Raw genomic sequence first — 22454 nt, 5'->3', positions numbered from 1 at the left:
TGTACATATATACAACCACAACGTTTGATAAATACTTGCTAAGAATTCTGTTTCTTTATTCTGGCATCTTCTATTCAACTTCATATTGTCTGAATCAGCAAATAAATAAAAACAAAACAAGTTTTTCAGTCTTTTGGTCAGTGGAATGTGCTAAGATTATGTTGTTTCCCCACTTCTATTCTAACAGGTACAAAAGACTCCTCTGTAGCTGCATAACTCCGATAAACACATTCATATGCAAATAATATGACTGACTGAAACCTACCAAAAATATTTTTGTGTCCTACAAGCCTTTGAGTTTCATAATTTATGTATCCCAAGACTACTACTACTACTTACATGGAAAGGCAATGAGTTGGCTGGAGAAAAATTACTGCTGAAGATCCCTAACTATAAATGTAAGATTTATTTTATTTAATTATTTACTTTTGCATAGCAGCAGAACAGAAACTCGATTTTGTAGGGAGAGTTTGGCTTGCTTAATCTAGAATAACAAAGGTTGGTTTCAGGTACAACAGAATGTAACAAAAAATGAATGAAAATGGCTATTAATTCTAAAAGCAAATGGTCGTAACCTGTCCATGAAAAAAATTAGGTTGAAGATCAGAGACTTCCTAACCATTATGAGGGGTCCCCAAAATATGGCGTGGGTTTTACTGGATGTGTGTGAACGACTTGAAAGACGTATGTGAACACTGATCCAGTACCTAAACACTTTCAGAATAACCACGGCTGCTGCTGCTGTGGAGATAGCTACACAAAAGCAAAAAGATTTTGGAATTGCTAAGAATTGGAGTGAAACAGAACTTGCAGTCATTCAACAGGGAAACAGACCTCATGAACCTTTATGTCCTTTACAGTTCTAGATTTCTAGATATGGGAAATGTCAAAGATTTTACATTCTGAGGGAAAAAAATAAAAAAAAAAGAAAATCTGGGAAAGACAGATGCAGGGTAGTTACCTCTGGGGACAGATCACAGTCTGCCAGTTCTGTGAGGCATGGGAATGATGAATGGAAAGATACGGTTAATGCAAAGGAATTAACACAAAAAAGAAAGAAGGGTCAAAAAGGCAGAGGAGAAAAGAAAAGAAGAGCAATGCCTCTGAGGCTCAGGCTGGCCAAGGGAGAGGGGAGGAGGCACAATGGCATGCAGTGCAGATGTTGTGGTGGAGGATATCAGAGGCTGGAATTCATGTATTCCCAGGAACTGCTGAGTTCATGCATTCCCAGGAATGAAGAAACCACTCTTGTGAAGACACCTCTACTACGTGGGGGGCTAGATAAATGCCCTAGTAGTGCTGCCCTTCTTCCTCTGCTCTCTGAGCTGGGGTAGGAGGTGTGAGAGCAACTAGTGCCATTAGTCACCAGTTCTCCCAGTCATCTGAGACTCCAGAGGCAGCAGGAACTCCGAACCCCTACAGCTCATACTGTGAATTTCTTTTTGATATGCTCTCCTTGGCTGCTAGCTCTCTCATCAGCTCTTCCTAAGAGAGATAAAAGATAATCCCAAATAAAATTTTATCCTTCTCTAAAGTGGCATCTCAGCAGTGTATGCACTGCAAAACTCGCTTGAGAATAGTGCAAAAATTAGTTGTTAATTGGGTAAATCAGAAGGGGAGCTACCACCTTTGGATTCCTTGTGCCTTGTCAGCTGAATACTGGGAAAGTTGTGCCAAGTCTGAAGTAAAAGGCCCATGACATTGTTCTTGTTCTGTTCCACAGTATGGACACACACACTCTAGCCCATTGGTTGTAATACAAGAAACAGTTAACACACAACCCTGTACATTTCCCAGTGGAAAACTGGCCACATGCTTTACTTACTGGTTTTGAGGTAGCACAGGGAGCTGGTGTCATGATAGGAGGCTTGGCTGCACTTTGAGATGGAGGCAAAGAAAATCTCTGCCCTGTGTCCGGAGGTGAAGAACAGTGAATTCGTGTTTCTAGCCTCTCAGGCTCATGCTTATAGGATTCAAGAGGAAACGTGGGCTGCTTGGTCACTTGTGTTGGGGTAGATGGAGAAGAAGAGAGGCCAGAGGCTGTAAACAAGAATAATTACCAAAGATCAGCTCAGAAGAAAAGCAGACAGAAATCTCAGCTTTACAGTGAACCTGTATTTTTTCATCACATTTCCCCAGACTAAAAGTATGTATCTCACCTCCTTGTTTATGAAAAGGATTTCTCCGCCTTGCCATTAAAACTCTTTTAATCATTCAACTGGTTCAATTGTCAGATCCATTTACAGGGAGGCACAGCAGCAAGACAAGAGTGCTGGAGGTTCATGTTGTACTAACCTCCTGTCTGACTGCTTATTTCCAAAATGATCCTTAGCACTGGTATTACTTTATTTTTATAATTTTAATACTCCTGTGAGTCTCAGGATTACCACTGTCTGATGGCAAATGGCTCAAGAGCTTTAATAGTTGCTTCTTCTTATTTTTAATTATTTTCACTGTATCTCAACCTGCACTTAGAATAAAATTAGAAGCAGAGGCAACAACAAACAGGACATATTTCCCATGAATCTCAGTCTGCTTTCTATAAGGCTTGGCAATACCTTTATACAAACTAGAATAGTTTTCAGCAGCCTTTGAGGAGAAAGATTATTCATATCTTTTGCTGAGAATCAATATCAGCAGCAGATCATTTCTCTTGTGAGCATCCTGTTTTCATTTGACCTGTGTATCTAACCCAGCTGTATTTTTGGTTACGTTCTTAGGGCAGTTCTGAACTGTGATCAAACAGATCATTTAAGCTGTATTTATTATCCATTTAAGAACCAGCAGACATCCCTAACCAATTAGAAAATTCAAGTTACAACATCTGTGTTTCTCATTATATCTATATGTACTTCAGCAAACAAAGGTTGATTCTCTTATGCCAGCATAAACCAGGACAGACTTCAATGCATAAAAACTACGAGGCTGAACATAACTACATATTTTTAAGTGCGCTATATGATCTTGGAATTTGCTTCACTTCTTATACTTCCAGATGTTTGTGCAGATGATCAGTTAGTCCAGAGGGCACTCAAGTCCATCAAAAGGGAGCATTGATAAGATAGCATTTAATAAGCATAAAATCCCAAGCCATTCAAGCAAGTGTTTGAGAACATGATAATGCATCTGCATGATAAATCTAGCTCGTCTTCTTTCAAGCTTTCAAGGAGCTTTCAAGGCTCCACCAGAGATTTTTGCACTAGAGATTTTTTTCCCATTCAGCAGCTTTGCATTGGTGTACATGCAGCCCCCACTGGTCCTTCCTTTCAACCCGGGGTAAAGTGCATTCATACAGCTCACTTTATATTCATTACCTCTCAGTGTCACATTTTACCTCACAGTGTTTTCAAATAAAACTTTGTATTGATGGAAGGTAAGAATAAAACTCAGTAATAACTAAGATGCTGGACTCAGAAGACAAGAAATCCAGCAACTCAGGGACGAATCTATTACTTGAAGAAACTGTAATTCCTGACACATCTGGGGAAGAGTTACCATATCTTATGATTAAAGAAATTAAGGAGGAATTTAAGTAACTGCTCTTTAGCTATCTTTCTTCACTGAAAACAACCTTTCTTGATGGCTTTTACGTATGAAGAGACTTAACTTTAAGAGAATAGAATCACTCATCAAGAAACCTGAAAAACATTTAAGCTCTAATGTGTTTTATTTGTAGTGGTTTTAGTGATGCAGTGTAACGTATTTATTTTCCAAAGAAAATCTTAACTCTCATCAAAGAATGTTAGCTTTGCTGGAATCAAAGGGAATCCCCTACTCAGTCCTTCTCTTCAGCCCTTTTCCAAAACTGCAGCTGCCCTCCAAGGGCTTCCATTTCATTTCATAAAGAGACAATAACCACAGATGCAGCGGAGACTGGGTGTTGTAGGCAGATACAAATGTTAGCTAATGTCACATCCCACAGAGTGAGGCAAGAAGAATAACCCTGATTTTGAATGTCCTCAACTTCTGATTTCAGTGGGACTGGAGAGTGTTCCACATCCTGAAGGATTAAAAGGACACCTCACCTGCCTGTTCAGTTTTTGCTTACAGACAAATTCAGATCAACAGTTCTGAGGAAGATGCTCCTCTCTTCTGTGTTTTTATGGATGTACAAATGTTTCCTGAGCACTCAGATTGGGATTTGAGGTGGATGGTAGCTGTAATTGATGCAAATATAAACCACTAAAAGGGAGAAAAAACACCATTAGATCTTAAAGTCTTGCTGCTGGGATGTGTTCATTGTGTGCAAATGTATTCAGCAAGTCTACAAAAACCATTTCCAGTATCAACAAGCTCTGCCAAAAGAGCTATTACCAGACATAAGGAAACCACATATTCACCGTCTTAACAAGGCTGGCCTGCCAAGTGTAGAGGACAACTGTAGGACACAATAAGACGTGGATCAGAGGAGACCAAGGAAGTAACATCTCTTACATCCTATGAAAACTATCGTCACCTCATTACAGATGTGTAACAGCACAACCAGGACAGATGGCATGGTTTCCATTTTATAAGAATGTTCACTGGTGGGAAATCTCCTTTTGGATGCCAGCCTTGTACACTTGGGTGTGAGTTGTTAGGGATGAAGAGCATCTGTGACTCCAGCAACTGTGCTGGGAGCACTCTGAGCCTTAGGATTGTCTGTTTCAACGAGGCACTTAAAACATAAAAGTAGTCACCACAAGGCACACCCTAATACATCTGAGACTCAATTTTTCCGTGACTCAGTTTCCGCACAGAGGTGGAGGGAAAAATACAATTATTTTGCTGGGTATTTGATTAAATTACATAATTGAGCTTTCCAATCTTTGGTATTTAAAAGCCTACCTCACAGCATTATTGCGGTATCTATGTTATTTAAATCTGTACAATACTGACAGTGAAGGAATAATTCCATAGAAAATGATAAATATTTTTATGATTATTAAAAAAAAAGACTTTTGGCTGCTGTGATACAGCTCAACAACCTAAACCCTTCAAAGGATTTTATAAAAGCCTGACACATAAAAGAATGAAAATCTGTAATATATCCCCAAACCAAAATCTGTTCAGGAGTAACAGAACTTTGTATTAACTTTAATCCTATTTAACTGCTATCTAAACAGTCAGTATTGGTGTAAATATGTAGTTACATGTATGTGCAGTAGCTGCCCTGTTCTACTACAAAAGAAGTCCATTGAAGAGACAAAATACAGCTATATTCCATGGCTGAAAACAGTTCATTTTGGAGAAAGTACACGTGAAACAATTAAGCAGTGAAAACTAGCCAACAATTCTAGAGTCTTCTATAATGAAGCTAAAAAATTCAGTACATATGTAGGATTCTTTGAGATTTGGCTGCAAACTCTACTGGTTCTGGTAACAAGATGAACTGACATGGCAAGTAATTATCTCTTATGCTAATGTTTCTTTCATCAGACAATGAAATGCATAATGAAATGTCCTTTTTTCATAACATAAAACTAGAATTTTAGACAATAAAAAATCTAGTAGATTAGTTACTCTGTCACTGGCTAACACAAGGTTTTGTCCTATGTTTCCTATTGATAGTCCCTGTTTAGTTTGAAAACAGTCCAAGAGTTTTGCTTTATTCTGATTCATCCTGACATTTCCTTTCCGGGGACAAAACAAGAGCGAAAAATTAGGATAACTTTGCGGTCTCCTTGTTGATGAATCATAAGTCCTAACATTTGCATAACTGAATATGCATATGAATAAGAATATTCAGAAGACTATATGCATGCATAGTGCAAAATTGCATTACTGTAAAACAACTTTTGTATTATAGTATAACTTTACTCAGAATATGTATGCGAGATCCTAACAGAACTAAATAGCACTAGTCTTAATTTTGAGCAAAATGGGGTGATCTCCAGTTGCCATCTCCTCGTGACAGCGTTGTCTGGTGGGCGCAGTGATGACCCACCATTCAATTCTGTGCTTATATCTGAGCAACTTCAGCTGGGATCTGGCCACCCATCACAGGTTGGCTGCACGAGCCCCAAGAAGGTAGTGCTGTGACAGCAGAGCCCACAATTTGGCCCCAGTTAGCGCACAACCCTAGCTGGTATTTAATTGGTCACAAACATGCAGAAATACTGTTGCTACCTTCACTTGTTTCTCTAGGTATTCGCAAATACTGCTTTTAAATAAAGCCCTTATTTTGCACAGCATTAAATTCTCCACCCACCTGCTTGGGCATTCTGATCCAAACCGGGCCTCTACTGATACGTAGCAGGAAAGGATAAAGCGCTGCGTTGTCATTCGCGTGCTCCCAAGGGGAGAAGAGCGGCTGCCCTCCTACATTTCCTACATTCCCTGGGTGACACCCACAATTAGTTCTATCACCTACATTTCATGCCTGACCTGGCAGGATGCATCTGGCGTTTTCTGGGAGGAAGGATGCTCACAGCTCAGTGATTCCTGCCAAAGCCTCCCTTTTACATCAACCCTTCTCCAGCCAGAAAAACAGCCCCTGCCCCCATGAGCCTTTGGAGCCACCTGCCCACAGATGACAGTGCTCGGAATTTCAGGGATGGGCTAGTGCTCCTGTACAAAAGGGTGGCTGCAGGTCATTTGAAACAGAGTCACACTCCCCTGTTGAGGGCCCAGAGGATACAGCCGGCAGCCTGCTCTCAAATTTTACTTTTGTATTTGTGTGCTTAAGATGAAGTTGCCAAAACTGCTGAGAGTTACTAGTCATGAAAAATAAATCACTTTTGCAGTTTAATTCTTCCTAGGAATCACACTTCAGTATTCTCTCATCCTGTACCTGATCAAGCAGATAATGCCATTGCTAACATGTAAAGCTGTTGCTAAAATAGCTTTCAAGTTTATACATAGGGATATATTCATTTACCTTTTAAACTGAAACTTCTCAGAAAAAAAAAACAAAAAAAAAAAAAAAAAGGAATTTCCATTTGCAGTGGCTCCATGTGACACTTTTTGTCTGATTCCTTCCCAGGACAACACTGTCCTTTCATTTCCGTTCTTCAGCTGGCAGTGAAACAGAGAAGGCAGTAGGCTCTGGGTCCTGAATTTTAAGTAGTTAGCAGCACAAGTGAATCTGAGTTGAACCGGCTGTTCATTAAGCTGATTCACTCTTCAGACACAATGCTATGTTAATTTTGACACATAAGCAAACTGATGGACATTATGTGAAATTAAGTTTAATGCCACTTAATGGCAGTAAAACTATGAACCAATAAGCAGGTAAATGGCCACTGGCTGTTTTCTATTCAAATAGTACTGGTGATGTTGACACTAATGTTGGAAAATGCCTGTTAGTCAACAAAAAAAAAAAAAAAAAAAGAAAAGCCTGAAAATTAATCTCAAGAGTTATTGTTCCCAAAAATATGATAAAGTGCAGGAAATTTCCTGCCATATCTAGCATTTTCACTTACACACCAATTCATGGTGCTTCCCACTGTACAAGAACTACAGCTTCTACTGTTGAACCATATAGCCTGTATCTGTGATCAACAGCGCATCACTTGTGTGATGGCCAGGCCTTCCAGTCCTTCATCGAAGCTCTCTGGTTCCGGCCCAGCAGCATCTATCCTACCTGCACTAGTACACACATTTGTTTCAATCTTACTGAAACAACTCCATGGCTTTTCATGTAGCTGGTACACCATTCAATGGGGAGATTACTTGTTTCCAAAAACAACTTGCAGATTTTTTTATAAATCAAAAGAAGAGAAAAATATACCCTTGAAGTCACTAAAATACCATACGCTCTCTCAAAGTTTTCATAGGGAAATGTATATTTTTTTCAGTAAAAATCTATTTTTTTTATATTACTTCAAACATAGTAAAGGAAACCACACTTTAAGTGGTCTCAGCCACAGAAATACCTGAACCTGAAAGCTCCAAGTTTTGCTTTAGCAGCTATTTGACTTTGTAAAACTAAAGACAAAGCTGTATCAGTTTCCAGGATTCAACCTGTTCTATCTGCTTGTGGTCTATTTACGTGCCTAAATGACACTCATATCTGCGGAATCTGCAATGTAACACCTTTTCCTTGTAAAACTGAGAAGATCAGGAGCTGAAGAGTTTAATTACTAAAGTTCTGAGAGTTGTTCTTCTTTCTGAAGATCTTGAGGCCCCTTTATGAGGAAAGGCTGAGCAGGAGAAACACTTTCCCAACGCTGTATCCTTCAAAGGGTTTACTGCAGATTTCTCCTGCACTGCTGATTAGACAGAGGATCTTCCACCTTGCCCAGAACTGTACATTGGTTATCTTATATTTGTTAAATGTACTTGACAAATCTGGAAAGACTTGACATGTTATGTCAGCATGGCTTACAGAACATAACTGAAATAGTATTATATTTCCTTAGAGCAGATTTTCAAATACCCACCATCTGGGAACAGCAAGCGGGCGACACCACCGGTCTCAGATAAAGGGGGCTTTGCAGGCCTTAGGAGACATCGGGTTTGTGTTGTTTTGCCTTTTCAGGGTGCGCCGCGAGCTTCTGGATACGCTACCAAAGCAGCCGTCACCTCTGCGCTCTCGGGCTGGATCAGGCTGACAGGCTCCCAGGCGCGGGGGATCTGCCCGGCAGAGCTCCCCAGTCCCGCTGTGCAGGCACCCTGGCAGCCGGTGGCCACCTTCTCCTTCTCCCAAGCTTAGCACCTTCCTGAGACTGAAACCTCCACGGTAAGGCAGCGTTTTCACACTTAGTTCTTAATAGTTATTCTCTACAGCTAGATGAGTTTCATCACTTTCAGTTTGTATTGCCTGCTTTCAACAGACTTGTGTTTTTCCTTTATTCAGCAGACAAATTTCTATCAGGGGGCTTGACTGTCAGGAGAGAGGTGGCTGTCAAGGGCTGTGAACTTGGGCTCTTAGGGCCGTAGGCAAGCTGCAGGAAGTAGTACATAGGATCCAGAGATGTATACAATTTTGAATTTGTTGCTTTTAAAACAAAAAATACATGGGATCCAAACACAGCAAGCAGAGAACAGAAATCCTGGTGTAGAGCATCCCTCCCAATGGGACTCTTCTAGTTCTCATTGGCAGGAAGGTTCCAGCCCACCTTCTAACTCCCAGTTTTCTGCCACCCCTTTTCATTTGCCTTGAAAATACTGGAGAGAATACCATGGCCAAATAATTCATAGCAAAGAAACAGATCACCCATGAGCTTGATGGCAAAGAAAGGCGCTTTTTGGTTTTTTTTTTTTTTTTTTTTGGGACAGCCAAATGCACATTCCAATGCTGTTTGACAGACTGACAGGCAATAAATGAAGAGGTCCTGGTACTGATTGAGGTAGCCACTGAATACGTTCCTGAGCCAGACATGAGCAATTAGCTCAGCATGGCAATTATATTGAGAGACTCAGCACCAAGACTTTACCAGACACTTTTTGGCTGGGGCCAGCATGCACTGTCAGAAACACAGGTAGCATGTACCTTGCTAGCAAAAGCACCAATGATAGGAGTAAAATACTAGCAGCGATCCTCAGCAGGTCACAGCACCATGGGGAACCATCCTGAAGAACCGCAAGAAGCAGGAGGAGGAGGTTTGGGCATGCATCTCTGTGACAAGCACACGTGGATTTTAACCCCCTGTGCATCCATCACCCAGAGAGCGTGGGGTCAAGAAGCTTGCAAATACCAGCTTTTCACTTTCTGAATCACCTGGCTAACTTTCCAATCCTGTCACTGACAGCAGAGCAAGAGATTAAGAGTGCCACCTTCCAAATGGCTCCTGCTGTACACAAGCCCAGGACCGCTGATAACAGGATACAACATTCTGCAACCACTGCCTGGGGGTAACTGCTGGGTTATAACAGAAGCTAACTGTGCTGTACCATGATACCAATCTAAAAAGTCACTAAAATGAAAACCAATCACTCCATTCAAACTGCGCTGGAAAGACACGACATCTGTGCAAACACCAAATTTCTTTTTCTGATCCAAACTAGATGACTAAGGAGCGTAAGCCAATCCATGCAAATAAGCCACGTGCAACAGTTGGCCCTTATCAACACACCGATAACTGCTGAAAGGAAAGTTTCCTCTGACTTCCCAGCCCTGTATCAGCACGTTAGCCAGGCCTGGCGCTACATCACATGGCAGAGATTCACATGGTCACTTGTACTATGTGCTGGTTATAGCCGGCTGCTGTCAGAAACAATGCCTACAGCAGGACTGCTTTATTTACTTAATACACCACCTGGCATTTAAACTTTCACAGAGTACTTTGTGTTCAGAAGCTTTAATGAAACAACTTTTGTTTTCTATTTTAGCATTTTTTTCTTATTTAGCATTTTTTTTCTTATTTAGAATTTTGTTTTCTGTTTTAGTCTGGCTGCTAAACTAACATTTAACAGCTCTTTCCACATTAATGTCCATTGCCCTGTGAAGGCTTTCTTTTCTGTTTTGAGACAAGCTTTCTTTGCTGTTTTGAGCCTGGCATTGCAGAAAGCTGCAAACTGCCTATCTTTGGCAGCACTTCAGTGGCCAGCACTGTCTGTCTTCCCATCACCCTGTCCTCTGCTAGAGGCTGTTATAACTGCTTTCTGTGCCGGCACCCTCACCCTGGTTTTGCATAGCAAAGCTCCCAAACCACTGCCACCATCATCATCATTTCTGTTTTGCTTCTGGTAGCACCCACTGTGTGCAACAGGCTTCACAAACAAAAGATACACAGGCCCTGACCTGAAGGATTTACATTTTGACAGGCAAAGGAAAAGAGGAGAACAATTAAGGGAGGAAAGGTGGGAAGGAGAATGTTGTGTGCACAACATATAAAGACAATTTTGGAGGTAAATACTTGCTTACTCTGATGCTTAATTTCACACTTACGGATTTCATACTTAATCACTGCAGTAAATGTCAACTTTTCAAAAGCAGCTGCTTGGGGGCTTGAAGAATGGGGTAAGTTGTTCTCCCATGATTTATGATATGCTCATCCAATGTAAATTTAAAAAATGAGGGAACGGAGGCAAAGATTTTCTTTGCTTGCTTGCTCTAAATCAGTACCTTATTTCTGGAACATGCTAAAGCAGAGGAACACCCCAGGGAAACTGAAAAAAACCCAAACATTTTACAGATATGTTATTAGAGATCCAAGTTAATGAAAAGAACAGTCTAAATCTGAGCCTGCAAAACCCCACTGAAATCACTGTGGGTGATTTCATCTGCATAGTACATCTACTCTCTGTGTAACTGCGAGACAGAATATTAATGCACATAAAGTCCACTGGGATATCCATTTTCAGTGTACGCATGACGGCGCCAGGGCTGGTGCCCGGGGAATGCATGCTGTAATGCTGCACACAGCCCCGGCCGCGCAGCAAGGCGGCGAGCGTTCGGACCGTGCCGCTTCCTGGCGTTCAGAATAGCAGGTTATAAGGCTGAGGGAGCAGAGTCTTCAGGACTCTGGTCCTGGGACCTGCTCCCTATTTAATTTATCAGTTTATATTTGCCTCAGTTTCCTACCCTTACAATGAAAAAAATAGCTCTAGAGGTGCTAATAAAGGCATCAGAGTTACAGCTGGACTGCGAGTCTCGCAGCACAGTTTACTTTTGTTTATTTTCTGCAATGCTTACAAGGGCATTGAGGTGAGAGTAATTAAATATTTGCAAAGTACTCCAAATCCTCAGGAAAGCTGCAGCTAGAGAATGAAGCCAAAATTTGCAAATTCTTTGCTTCTGAAATTCATGTTTTTCAAACCTTCTGTTATTTTATTAAAAGAAGAAAAAATCTCCCTCATTTTAACTCTTTTCAATATTCAACAAGAGTCCAAGCACTGCTTCAGCCTGTGCATTTGCCTCTCCCCACTGTGTCTGACTCAGACTTCTGTCTCATCATCATTCCGATCTTGCTAACCTGGGAATTAATCTTTTTATGAACATATGGCACAGCAGAGATGGCACAGCACTCTCCAGCACACCTACCACAGCCTTCTGAAGAAATAACTAATGACTTTGTGGCTCTTGTTTGATTGAAAATAAATTGCTATGTGCTTGCTCCTGCTCCTCATGCCACTTGGTAGTATAATTTCCATTGCCTTGATTGATACTGGATTGTGCTTTTAGTTGAACATTAGTGCAGTAAATGTCTGCTTTCTCCAGACACTGGCCTGCTCAGAGACTAACCCTCTCCTTCCCATGAAATGATCCACACAGCACCAGCTTTCTTCTGCCTTTCATAACTAGATCTCAAAGTGATGTAGAATACAACTAACCTCAGACCTCTGTCCTTCTGGTTAGTTCTAATCCAGACTGGTTTCCCAGTGCAGTACAAACACTCGTCTTGGCACAAGTATGAGGCCAGCAGGAAAGGGGCCAGGAAGAAAGCAGAATTACTTTGTATGGTGGCATTGCAGGTTTATAATCCTGAAAGCACACAGAAAGCTGCAGCCAAAGTTCATTTAACACTTGATATGAACAGTGTTGTCCATCTAGGATCTGGTTGAGGGCACAAGGGAGAAAAAAGGGGAGAATACAGCTGCACAGCCATGTACAAAACACCAGCTGTATCAAAAGATTTAAAATATGTCCTGAAATGGGATGTCCTTACCTACCACTGGCAAGTCCATGCTTCCCATATATGAGGAATCAGTTATCATCTTATTTTCTTCTCCCAGCACAGAAGCTGGGTAAGCTTAAAATCAAGTCTTCTTGCTGTGATTTTCTACACTCTTACCAATAAAGGAAGTACTGTCATAATACCTAGCAATGAAATGAGGCTGAAGAGCAGTGATATCACATCTGTACCTCAAAACTTCAGGACGGAGCCAGGAGTTACCACAAGAGACTATCTGAGGTATACTGAAAAGGTATGTCTACAAAGTTTTAGATGCTGGTGTTGCCACAACTGCACAAGTCAAATACTCTTATCAAGCGTGCTACATGCTCAACAGAGCCATGAGCACTTGGGCCCATCCTACTTAGAGAAAGAGTTTGGCCAGAAATTAATCCCTGCTTTGTTAACAAAAGCCTAAAGGGAATTTTAAACACATACCTGGATAAATATCAGCTACATGAAATGAACAAACACTCACCCTGGGATATTTCATGATCTTATAATTTTGGAGGTCCTCTTAAACTCCGTCATCTTATTACCTGACCATGAGTTAAATTCAAACTCATGGGAGGGGACTAAGCTTCAGTGAGGTCCATTGCATTGGATCAGCCAACACCCGGTCCAACTGCCAAGTGTTTATACTGACCACACATATTTCTGATATTTCTGCATCCACTACATGATGCAAGGTTGGCCTGTTCCTTCCCATCCACACACGCTTTCTTGACTCTTGATCTGCCTTCTTCTTCTGCAGATCAAACACCTCTCCTCTCTATGCTTCCTGCTAAAATGTTAAATCTAACGTTCAGGTCCACTGGAGACTGATGCTATTAGAATTTCTAAGTTAGAGGAATTCCTCACGTTTCCTCTTTTCTTGTTATTTTCCCTTCTGTTAGCAGGCTGATCTAAACCTTACTCACCAGAGCACCTGCAAGACCAGCCCCCAAAAGCATGCCACAGGGTTGGCTTCCTTTGCTTGGCTGCACAGCAGCTGATACCTCCTCTCGACACTCAGCTCGGAGGTGCTGCAAGCTTCTGGCAGGAAGGAGCACAAGTGCCCTTCAGCAGATCATGCTTACATTTTTCCAAAGGGCTGGCCAAGCAATTTTCCTCTCCAGGAAATCCTTCCCCTCCCTAGTCATTCAACCCCAGGTTCAACCCACAGCCCATCCCAGGTCACTATTACAGCATGCCTCCAGCACATGACAGCAGTCATACTGCTGGCTTGTTTTACTCCTCAGAGCTGTCATCCTGCTATAAAGCACATGAAAACAGTAGGAGCCAAAAGGACTCAGCATGTTGAGAGTGAGTACCTAAACAGCGTACTCTTTGGAGCAGGGGACACCTTCCTGACAGAGATTTCCCTCACTCTGTGGGGAAATCTGATCTATTTAAGGAGAACTACCTTTGCCCTTTCATTCTGCCTTTCCCTCCCATGACACCAGCTCTCATCCTTTTGCAGGTGTCTCCCTAAGTGCCTGGAGACTTTGGTCCATCAGCTGTGGACAGGCAGTTCACACTGACACTCTCAACTACCCTTATTTCATACTCAATACTCCAAAGTGGGATGGGGATTTCACAGCCATTGCTTCAGTCCTCAGAGTCAGGAAGGCTAAGTCATGTCTGTTCACATGCAAGACAGCTGAGTGACAAACCCAGAGAACTAGCACACTTTAAACTGCAGAAGCTAAGCAAATCCAGCAGCCATAAACATGGATGAGGCAAAGAGAGTGCTTCCACTGCATCAGGCAAAAGCTCAGCGCATCTCCAGGCAGGTGCATTTGAAGAGGCCTTTCCTCCAAGTTTGCTACCTCTCTGACTAGGACAAGGCAGTAACTGAAAGCTTAAACAGAAGAGATGCAGTCTATGATATGAATGTTAATATACTACAAGGGGGAAAAGCAGAAACAGCTCTGATTGGCTAATGTGCCAGAGAAGAAAAGCATGGACAGGTCTCAAATATCTGATCTCAGTATCTCCTTCCCTAGATGGATCAGGAAAAAAGCTACATTCATTACTAGAAGATAAGAGAACCACCTGTGGGCAGTGATCTGACCATCTTCCCTGTTGTCTTCTGTAATGCTATAATGGTCAAAGAAAGCAAATGTACAGAAGACACCGATGCCCTTTTATTTAAGGCTTTAACCCCTCAAGAATGTGCGCACACAGAGGCCGACATAGAGAGGGGCTTCAGAGGAGGCTGCAAGGAGGGAACCTGAGGGCAGGACCAGATGTCCCAGGGAAACGATGGCTCCACCAGTCAGGACCAGATCAAGCAATTGGTGAGGTTTCTGCCACAGTCCTGGCAGAGCCACTCTAATGCTGCACTTCAGCTCAGAGTAGATGATTAGTACAACCTCCAGCCCACTGCCCTGCCCACTGACACAGCTGGAAACAGGCAGGGTTCAGAGCTTCAAACCAAGAAGAAAGTATGTTCAATCTAAAACCTTCTGGAGAGCAGGAGGGCTCTTCACAGGACCAGTGTGACCCCGGGAGGAGGAGGGGGTGCTCCCCTGCTAACCTGCCCCAGCCCCCCGTGCAGGTCCCTGTGATGCACAGGCAGCCAAGCAGGGTACTGGTTATGCAAGGACTGACTCAGATGTCACGGAGCAAAGCCAACACTGCAAAGGCCGTGGTGAACAACTGTCAAATGATAAAAGATTTCAGTCACTGATGACTGAAGCTGGATTTAACCTACAGGGAAAGGCTTTGTATCTCATTACCAACCCACTGCACCAGTCACTTCCCTCCCCAGCTGCACTATTTTGACCTCATTTCTGAAAATAAATTATGAGCTGTTTTCTCCTTGTAACAAGTAACTATTGCACTGGAAAGCTGGTTGTTTTCAGTTGTTAAAGCAAGGCAATTCTGCAATCTGTTTCTTGAAGCACAGGCAGCTCTGGACAAGAGCATCACAACCCCAGTCCTTGCATATCCCCTGGATACTCAGGACTCCCACTCAGAAAGCCATTTAGATCGAATCTGCCTCCACAAACAGACCATGACAAGTTTTCAGGCACTTCTGCATATAGTAAAGCACTATATATTACCCCAGTTTGCTGAATGGTCACAAAAGTGTATTTGATGCTAAGAGTCATGTGCTCAACACAAATGAATCAGTCAGATGGTAAAAGACCAGCTGGCTTTAAAGACCCATCTAGATAAGGGTTTGTGGCTGATAACCCATTGCTGAGCCAAAACCAGTCAAGAAAGAGGAATGTTGTCTAGTCCTTCCAGTCTAGATTCAGAGGATGTAAGACGAGGAGAGTGTACTTGCCAAGAAAGCCACATCCTTTGCTTTCCTGAGCCTCTATATTTTCTGACAGTTGATTATGTTCCTGACACCTCCAGAAAAATAGAAGATGACACTGTAGAGACAGCATGAACATATGATCCTTAACTCCTACCAACCAAGAGCTTACAGACTGACTGCAAAGAACATCAGTAAGTTCTGCAATGTTCTTCTCTCAAGAGAAGTACTGAATAATGCTCATGACTCTCCAAATGTTTCCCTAAGATTTATCCTTGCAGGCTCTTGTCACATCAGGGGGCTTCAGCAGTTCATTCGCACCACTTGTCCCATCACACTGTAAATCTGTGGCCCCAAGAAGCTTTTTTCTTTTTTTTTTTTTAAAAAAAACCCCAACTATTGCATAAATTAAACAGATATACTCTGCCAAAGTTTCACCACCATAAAAGCAATTCAATCACTGTTTTATGGAAGGTAGCTGGTATTTAGCTGACACTTTTTTCTTGATGCAGGACTGAACACGAAGCATCACCCTGAAGTTCTGTTGAATTTGAATGGGATCCAACTTGGAACAGCTCAGCTGTATCGGTGTTGGACCGCGGTTGGTACAAGCTGAACACCAGCCCAGGCCAGCTGAGACCTCCGGACCATCACGTGGCTGGCCACTAGCCTTGCAGAGCTTATGTCCAAGGTATTCACACTACATGGGGCCAGGCGTGGGATCTTTGACAGCGTTTGCCTTAGCCGTGACCGTCCCAGTGATGCAAACAGAGTGCTCAGCCCTACTCCAAGCACAGATTATGCCAGGTTCTGCCACCCCACAAAGGCCTGGAGTTTGAGTGAAAGCAACTTCCTAGCACAGACTTGAACCTTTACAGGGTTAAGACCAGCAAACACAGTTTTTGGAGAGGGCACTGACTTCCATTCAACTGTGGTAGCAGCAAGAGTGTTTGTAGCTATAAACCAAGATGAGATGAGAGCTGGGTGTGCTGGTACCACTGGTACTGAGCAGGCAGAGCAGGAAGGTGGAGAGCTCAGGAGCTGGGGGGGCAGTTTCACTGAAATTACGATTATTTGTGTTACTCTGTGCCCCGAGTGCATTGCTTCATCTCGGTAAACACAGATGCAATGAAATTAAGGGGCTCTGACAGCGAATCAAAACTATTTAGTGTGAAGGAAAATAATCAGACCTGGACAGGGGGTTCAGGCACAGCTGGCCGCAGGAGGAGGTGACTGCTACAGAAACAAAAGGCATATCAACCAGAGCGGGCTTAGCCACTAAAGTGGCCAAGGTAAACAAGGCACAATCTGTGCTAGTCTCTCAGCAATATGCAATTAGAAAAATGATCCCTGACAGACGTAATTATGTAACTTTGTCATTACTGAGACATGACGGTGCTTATCAATGACCTTGCTTCCCCATGCCCCATGTTCTACCAGTGGTGAAAGTGCTCCCAGGCACTGCACACCTATGTACTGCGGCAGTGTGCGAGGAATGGGTAGAAATAAATCCATGAAGGAACAACAGAACACATTACTAACTATATTTTGTTTCATTCCTTTGATCTGTCACCTGAAATCAATCAAAATCCAGAAGAAAATATCCCAAACCTGTGCTTAAAAATATATATATATCATGTTGTTTTCATTCACATTGATAAACACTTTTCCATTTCCCTCTTGTCGATGTCTAGAGCTGGAGCTTTGATGACATTTTGCTCTGACTCTGTTTTCAACACCACCGATGATAAATACATGCCAGCAGCCAGCTGAAGCAACAGTTGCTGCAGATCCAGTGTCAGAGTGTGACAGACATGTGGATAGCTGCTGTAGGTGGGGAACACGCAACCAGGGACCCTGTGATTCCTGGTCACATGCCACAGCGTGATCAAGGAAAACTGGCTCAGTCCTTTCCCTCGATGTCCTTCCTCTCCTCCTCCCATTCCCTAAGGAGCTGTCGGCTTTCCTCTCTCATGCTTGGAGCCATTTGGTTTGGCTGGCACAGGGGATTTACCTCAATTAAATTAAACCAAGGAAGGGGAAATGTGTGCTGAACACAAGGAAACTATCTGCCAGCAATATATATGAAGCAAATAGTGCAGGAAAGGCCTCAATAGTCACAGCCATCCATGATCACTTCATCTCTCCTTTACTCAGCTCTGGGTTCTCCCAGAGACCTTTCAGGCGGATCTGAAATCTTTAGCCAAGGGCTTTCTCTGGCTCCTCAGAAGGCTTTCCTTCCTCTTTACTGAGCAGTGATGCTGAGGAGGGTGAAAGTCCCCTTTCCTGCTGCTTGCAGGCTCTTTACTTTCCCCCTCTCTCTGGAGCAGCATTCTGCCCAGTTCTTCTCTTTCCCCACCCCTCCTCATCATCTCTCGATCCCTCCTCCAGCACTTGATGAACAGGACCCATGTTCAGGACTAAGTTTGGGAATAATCATGCAATTGAACTGGCAGAAAACAAGTGTCTTTGATGACATCAGTAGCAGAGACGGGGACCTTGCTGGGATCCAGGTGCTGTCCTTGGGGGGATTTCATTCCCTCGTGAAGATTACAGGGCCGATTTGTGTTGAAAATGCTGACTTTGCTATGTCCTCCTATATCCCCGTGGGGATTACAGGACTCTACTAACAAACCTCCTTCTTTCCCTCCTCTGTCAGGAGTGTCCCAGCACTCAAGGTGCTCCTGCTGCCATGATTTGCTGGGGAAGAGGAAGCAGGAGCACAACATGCTCTCGCCATCGCCTTCCCTGAGTCACCTACGTGTGAGCTGGTGCTTGCCGAAGCACGGAAAGGTCAGATGGCTCAAAGCACAGAGCCAGATTTCTGCAAATCTCAGGAGAATTGGCATCAAATACAAATATGTCAATTCATCTCTGCAATACTACCACAGATCAGCTATGCTGTCCTAAACTACTAAGCACTTTGCAGGGAAAAAAAAAAAAAGCCAAACCCCTCATGATAAGGGCTCTTCTACATCAGATTATTAAACACTATATAGATCTCTTCCAGGCTACAGTTTTCTTGTTCTGTGGAAAGTTATTTGCCAATAGAACTGCTTTAAAACTTGTGGCAATGCATGTTTTATCTCTTAGAAGTGATAATACATTTGCTTAGAACAACAGGCATTTTTAAAGACCAAACCAACATTTGGAGGTGGAGGCTTTGCTAAACATGGAGTCGTGATTCAGCACAGAGAAGTTCTTCCTAGGTAAGTTCTCTATCCACAGAACTACTTAAAGTGTCACTTTAATGCAATAAGGTTGTTTATACCTGGAGCACACTGCTTATCAGTTGATCAAACTGTGACTTCAAAGGGGTCTCAAGTGCTTGGAAGCAGCAGTATGGTTAATTAATAATGTAAAACAAAATCCAACAAAGGCAAGACATCAGCAGTAGAGTATATGGAGCTCTGCAGAAATTAGCTTCCATTAGACTTAATCAGAGCAGCATCTCTCATTCTCCTGAGAACAACGATGCAATTTATCCCTTGAGCTACACAGTCGCTTTTGGAGTCAGACACATTTTATCACTTACATCAAATATGTAGAGCATTATCCACAATAAGTTGGAGACCAAAGTAACCACCTACACATTTTGGGTTTTTTTGAAACGTGATTTATGTACTCCCAATGGTTAAAAGTTGCTCTTCACATAGGGAGCAGAAGCACCAACAAGTCCATTACCATCCCTTTCTGAGAGGCCCCAGCAAGGCCGTCAGCACGTCCCCGTTCCTCGGCAGAGACATGCATTAATTCATGACTTTTCCTGGGCAGCCAGGGCTGGCCGAGTTCCCACCACGCCAAGCTGGAATGCGAAGCTGCCCCTTCCTGGCAGGCTGCTGGGGTCAACCTCTGCCATTGACTCAGCTGCCCCTGCTTGCACTTGGGTTGCTAATCGGACCCCTCTAACACCACGGAGATGACTCCTGCTTAAATATTTGGCTTCACAAGAGGCCAACTCACAGATAATGTGTAAAATGGAACGTAGCACAGAAATTCATGGGAAAAGCACATGCTTATCACGATGGTAACACATGGGATGTCTCTAGTCTGTAATGTGGCTAATTGTGGCTTTGGTTTTTGTTTTGTTTTGTTTTGTTTGTTTTTGTTGTTGTTGGTTTTGGTTTTGTTTTCCTAAAGACATTCTTTCTCACTTTAGGGAGCTTTCAAATCTGATCTGCTTTCCATCTTCTATAAATTTCATCCCATGTGGATAATGAAACAGATTCTCATTTGATTGCTCCTTACTCCAAGGCAGCCTTGCTTCCCAGTTCTCCCCCACAAATGTAAAGTTGCAGCGCACAGGGCTGCACAGCAGCCAGAAACAAAGGGGCTGAATTTGAGATGTCATGAAACCTTTTTCCTAACATTAACTTCTGTAAAACATACACGTGTCAAAATAAAGCATGTAAGCCATTTTCATTTCCCCCTACTCCGATCCTACCCCCTGAAGATCTGTATGCCTTCCCTCTAACGTAGACTTTATCCTTTCCGGCTGAGGATGTTGGGGTCTATCTCCACTTCTGTGAGGAGGCCTAAGAATCTAGGATTCTTTGGTATCTTAAGATATCTTAAGATACAAACCCCAGCCATTCTGCTCAGGTTGTGGGTGGGTTTTCCTGTGATTTCCAAACTGAGCTGCTGCACTTGTTCAACACTTCTCAAAAAAAATTCCCTCTGGGATTCACAGGGCATCATTTATACATTAATAAGCCAGTGCAACTAATCTGGGCTTGGATTTTTAGGCTGTGTGTATCTACTACATGCAGAAGGGAAGACCATTGTTTCTGAGTACTGTAGCTTCTGCTGGCCATAACACTGTGGAGTGGCCAAGCCAAACTTGCTCCCAAATACCTTGTTTTGCTCAGGGCATGTTCAGATCTGTGGGCACAAACGCCTGCATCTTGGGACTGAGTACAGTATAGCAACACCAACAAACCATTTCCCCTCTAGAATGTAAATATAACCCAGCATTTCAATAGCTGTGTTATTATAAGTGGCTTTGATACAGCCACAGCACAGCTACCAAACACTGGATTAGACGTACGTGTTTTACAAGCCGATCCAATTTTAACTCATTCATGTATTGGCATCACACAGAGTTCAGCTACCTTGCTTGAATGTTGCACAACCAAGAACAAGAGCCAATATTTTCAAAGTACCATGCCTAAAGCTATGCATGCGAAGCCAATGTAATGCAGCTCTGATAATGAAGCTAACTCCTGGTTTATATACTTGATTTTCCATTGATATGTCCCAGAATTAAACAAAATTACGTTGTTACTATATAGCTATTTTAATGCATATGGTCCTACTGTAACAAATACATTTTTATGTACATATTGTATTCATTAATAATACTGATTTCAAATGCTACAAAAAAACCCACTAGCTAAACCCTCAAAGTGTCATGGTATTTAAGCTTATAAATGTCAGGGTTCCTATCTGCATTTTCTTTTTTCAGACATTAAGTCTTCCCAATATTTCTCTTCTCCCTGAACGGGCTATAAGATTCCAAGGGGAAAAAAAAAAAAAATCTTTTATTTTCATTTCCTTTTTTTTTAAAGAAAGAAAATGAAATCTTCTATAAAGTGACGTGACACTGGAAGCCAGGGACATTAGAGACTACGGATTCAATAAGCTGCAGTAAATTTAGACTTGGCAATTCTGATTCATAAATTGCTTTTGACTTCTTTTCTCACTTATGCATGCAGATGAAAAAGAAACATCTTAACTTACTCCTGATTTGTATGTATTTATGAAGCAAGAATCAGACCTACACTGTACATAATATGATCATAAATCCAGTAAGTATGAGTTATGATCACAAAAAAATCATTGAACACAAATATCTGTAAATGTTTAATTGAAATTATACGTATAGGTATAGGTGATAAAAGGGAGGGAAATTAAAGAGGATACCAGCTCCTCAAGCAAATAACCTGATTCCTCTGATTCTGCTTCCCTTTTTGTGAATGCTGGGGACATCTCTTACCTACCACACAGCAGTGATTTATGACTTGCTATGTGATGCTACAAATGTATATGAAGCCTCTTGAATTTTATACAAAAAATATTGGAGGAATATAAAATAGACTATTACATCATCTTAGCAACACTGAAATACGTGCTCCAGATCTTCAAAATTGATGGAAGAAGTGGCAATAGGTTAGTATGTTTAATTATTGTTGTTCATAAGTGAAGCTGGACTTCAGGAGAGGGGAAGTGGTTTGTGATTGATTCTTTTCCTCGTTTCACTCACAACCAAAGGCCTTGCTCTAATTCCAGTGAACCTTACCTAGACTCCAAATAAGTCAGCAACTTATTCTATGCATCTGCTCATGCAGTTCCTGCCTCAGAGTAACTTCTAAAGAAAGTTGCTCATATCTGACTTGCACAGAATTTCCCACTTTTAATCCCCAGTATTTTCAAATTCAAAAGAACTTAAACTATTGTATTCAATGTTGTTGTTGTTTGTTTTGTTGTTTTTTTTTTTTTTTTCCTTTTTTCCCCTCCGTAAGTATAATTGGTCTCTTCCATACATGCATTAGGTTTCTATAGCAACGTGCATTGTTACCTAGGTTATGGCCAGGGACAGTATTTTCATTTGTCTGTGACACTTGATTAATTACCAGACTTACAGGCCAACTTCCAGCTGCCTGTAC

The 22454-nt window shown here is 42.2% G+C and overlaps 1 protein-coding gene across 6 annotated transcripts in view; it reads right to left on the bottom strand.

Moving 5' to 3' along the window:
* The window catches only part of PRKAG2 (protein kinase AMP-activated non-catalytic subunit gamma 2), a 224714-nt gene that overhangs the window by 71006 nt on the left and 131254 nt on the right, over nt 1-22454 (bottom strand). For all 6 annotated transcript variants that reach the window (XM_033009655.2, XM_033009658.2, XM_033009656.2 and 3 more), the window contains one exon: nt 1826-2040. In XM_033009655.2, coding sequence (XP_032865546.1) covers nt 1826-2040 — 215 coding nt within the window. The remainder of the gene's footprint in view (nt 1-1825; nt 2041-22454) is intronic.

Source organism: Tyto alba, unplaced genomic scaffold (genome assembly GCF_018691265.1).
Source record: "Tyto alba isolate M040663 unplaced genomic scaffold, T.alba_DEE_v4.0 Super-Scaffold_38, whole genome shotgun sequence".
Taxonomy (NCBI): domain Eukaryota; kingdom Metazoa; phylum Chordata; class Aves; order Strigiformes; family Tytonidae; genus Tyto; species Tyto alba.
This window is presented reverse-complemented; position numbering and strand designations above follow the sequence as displayed.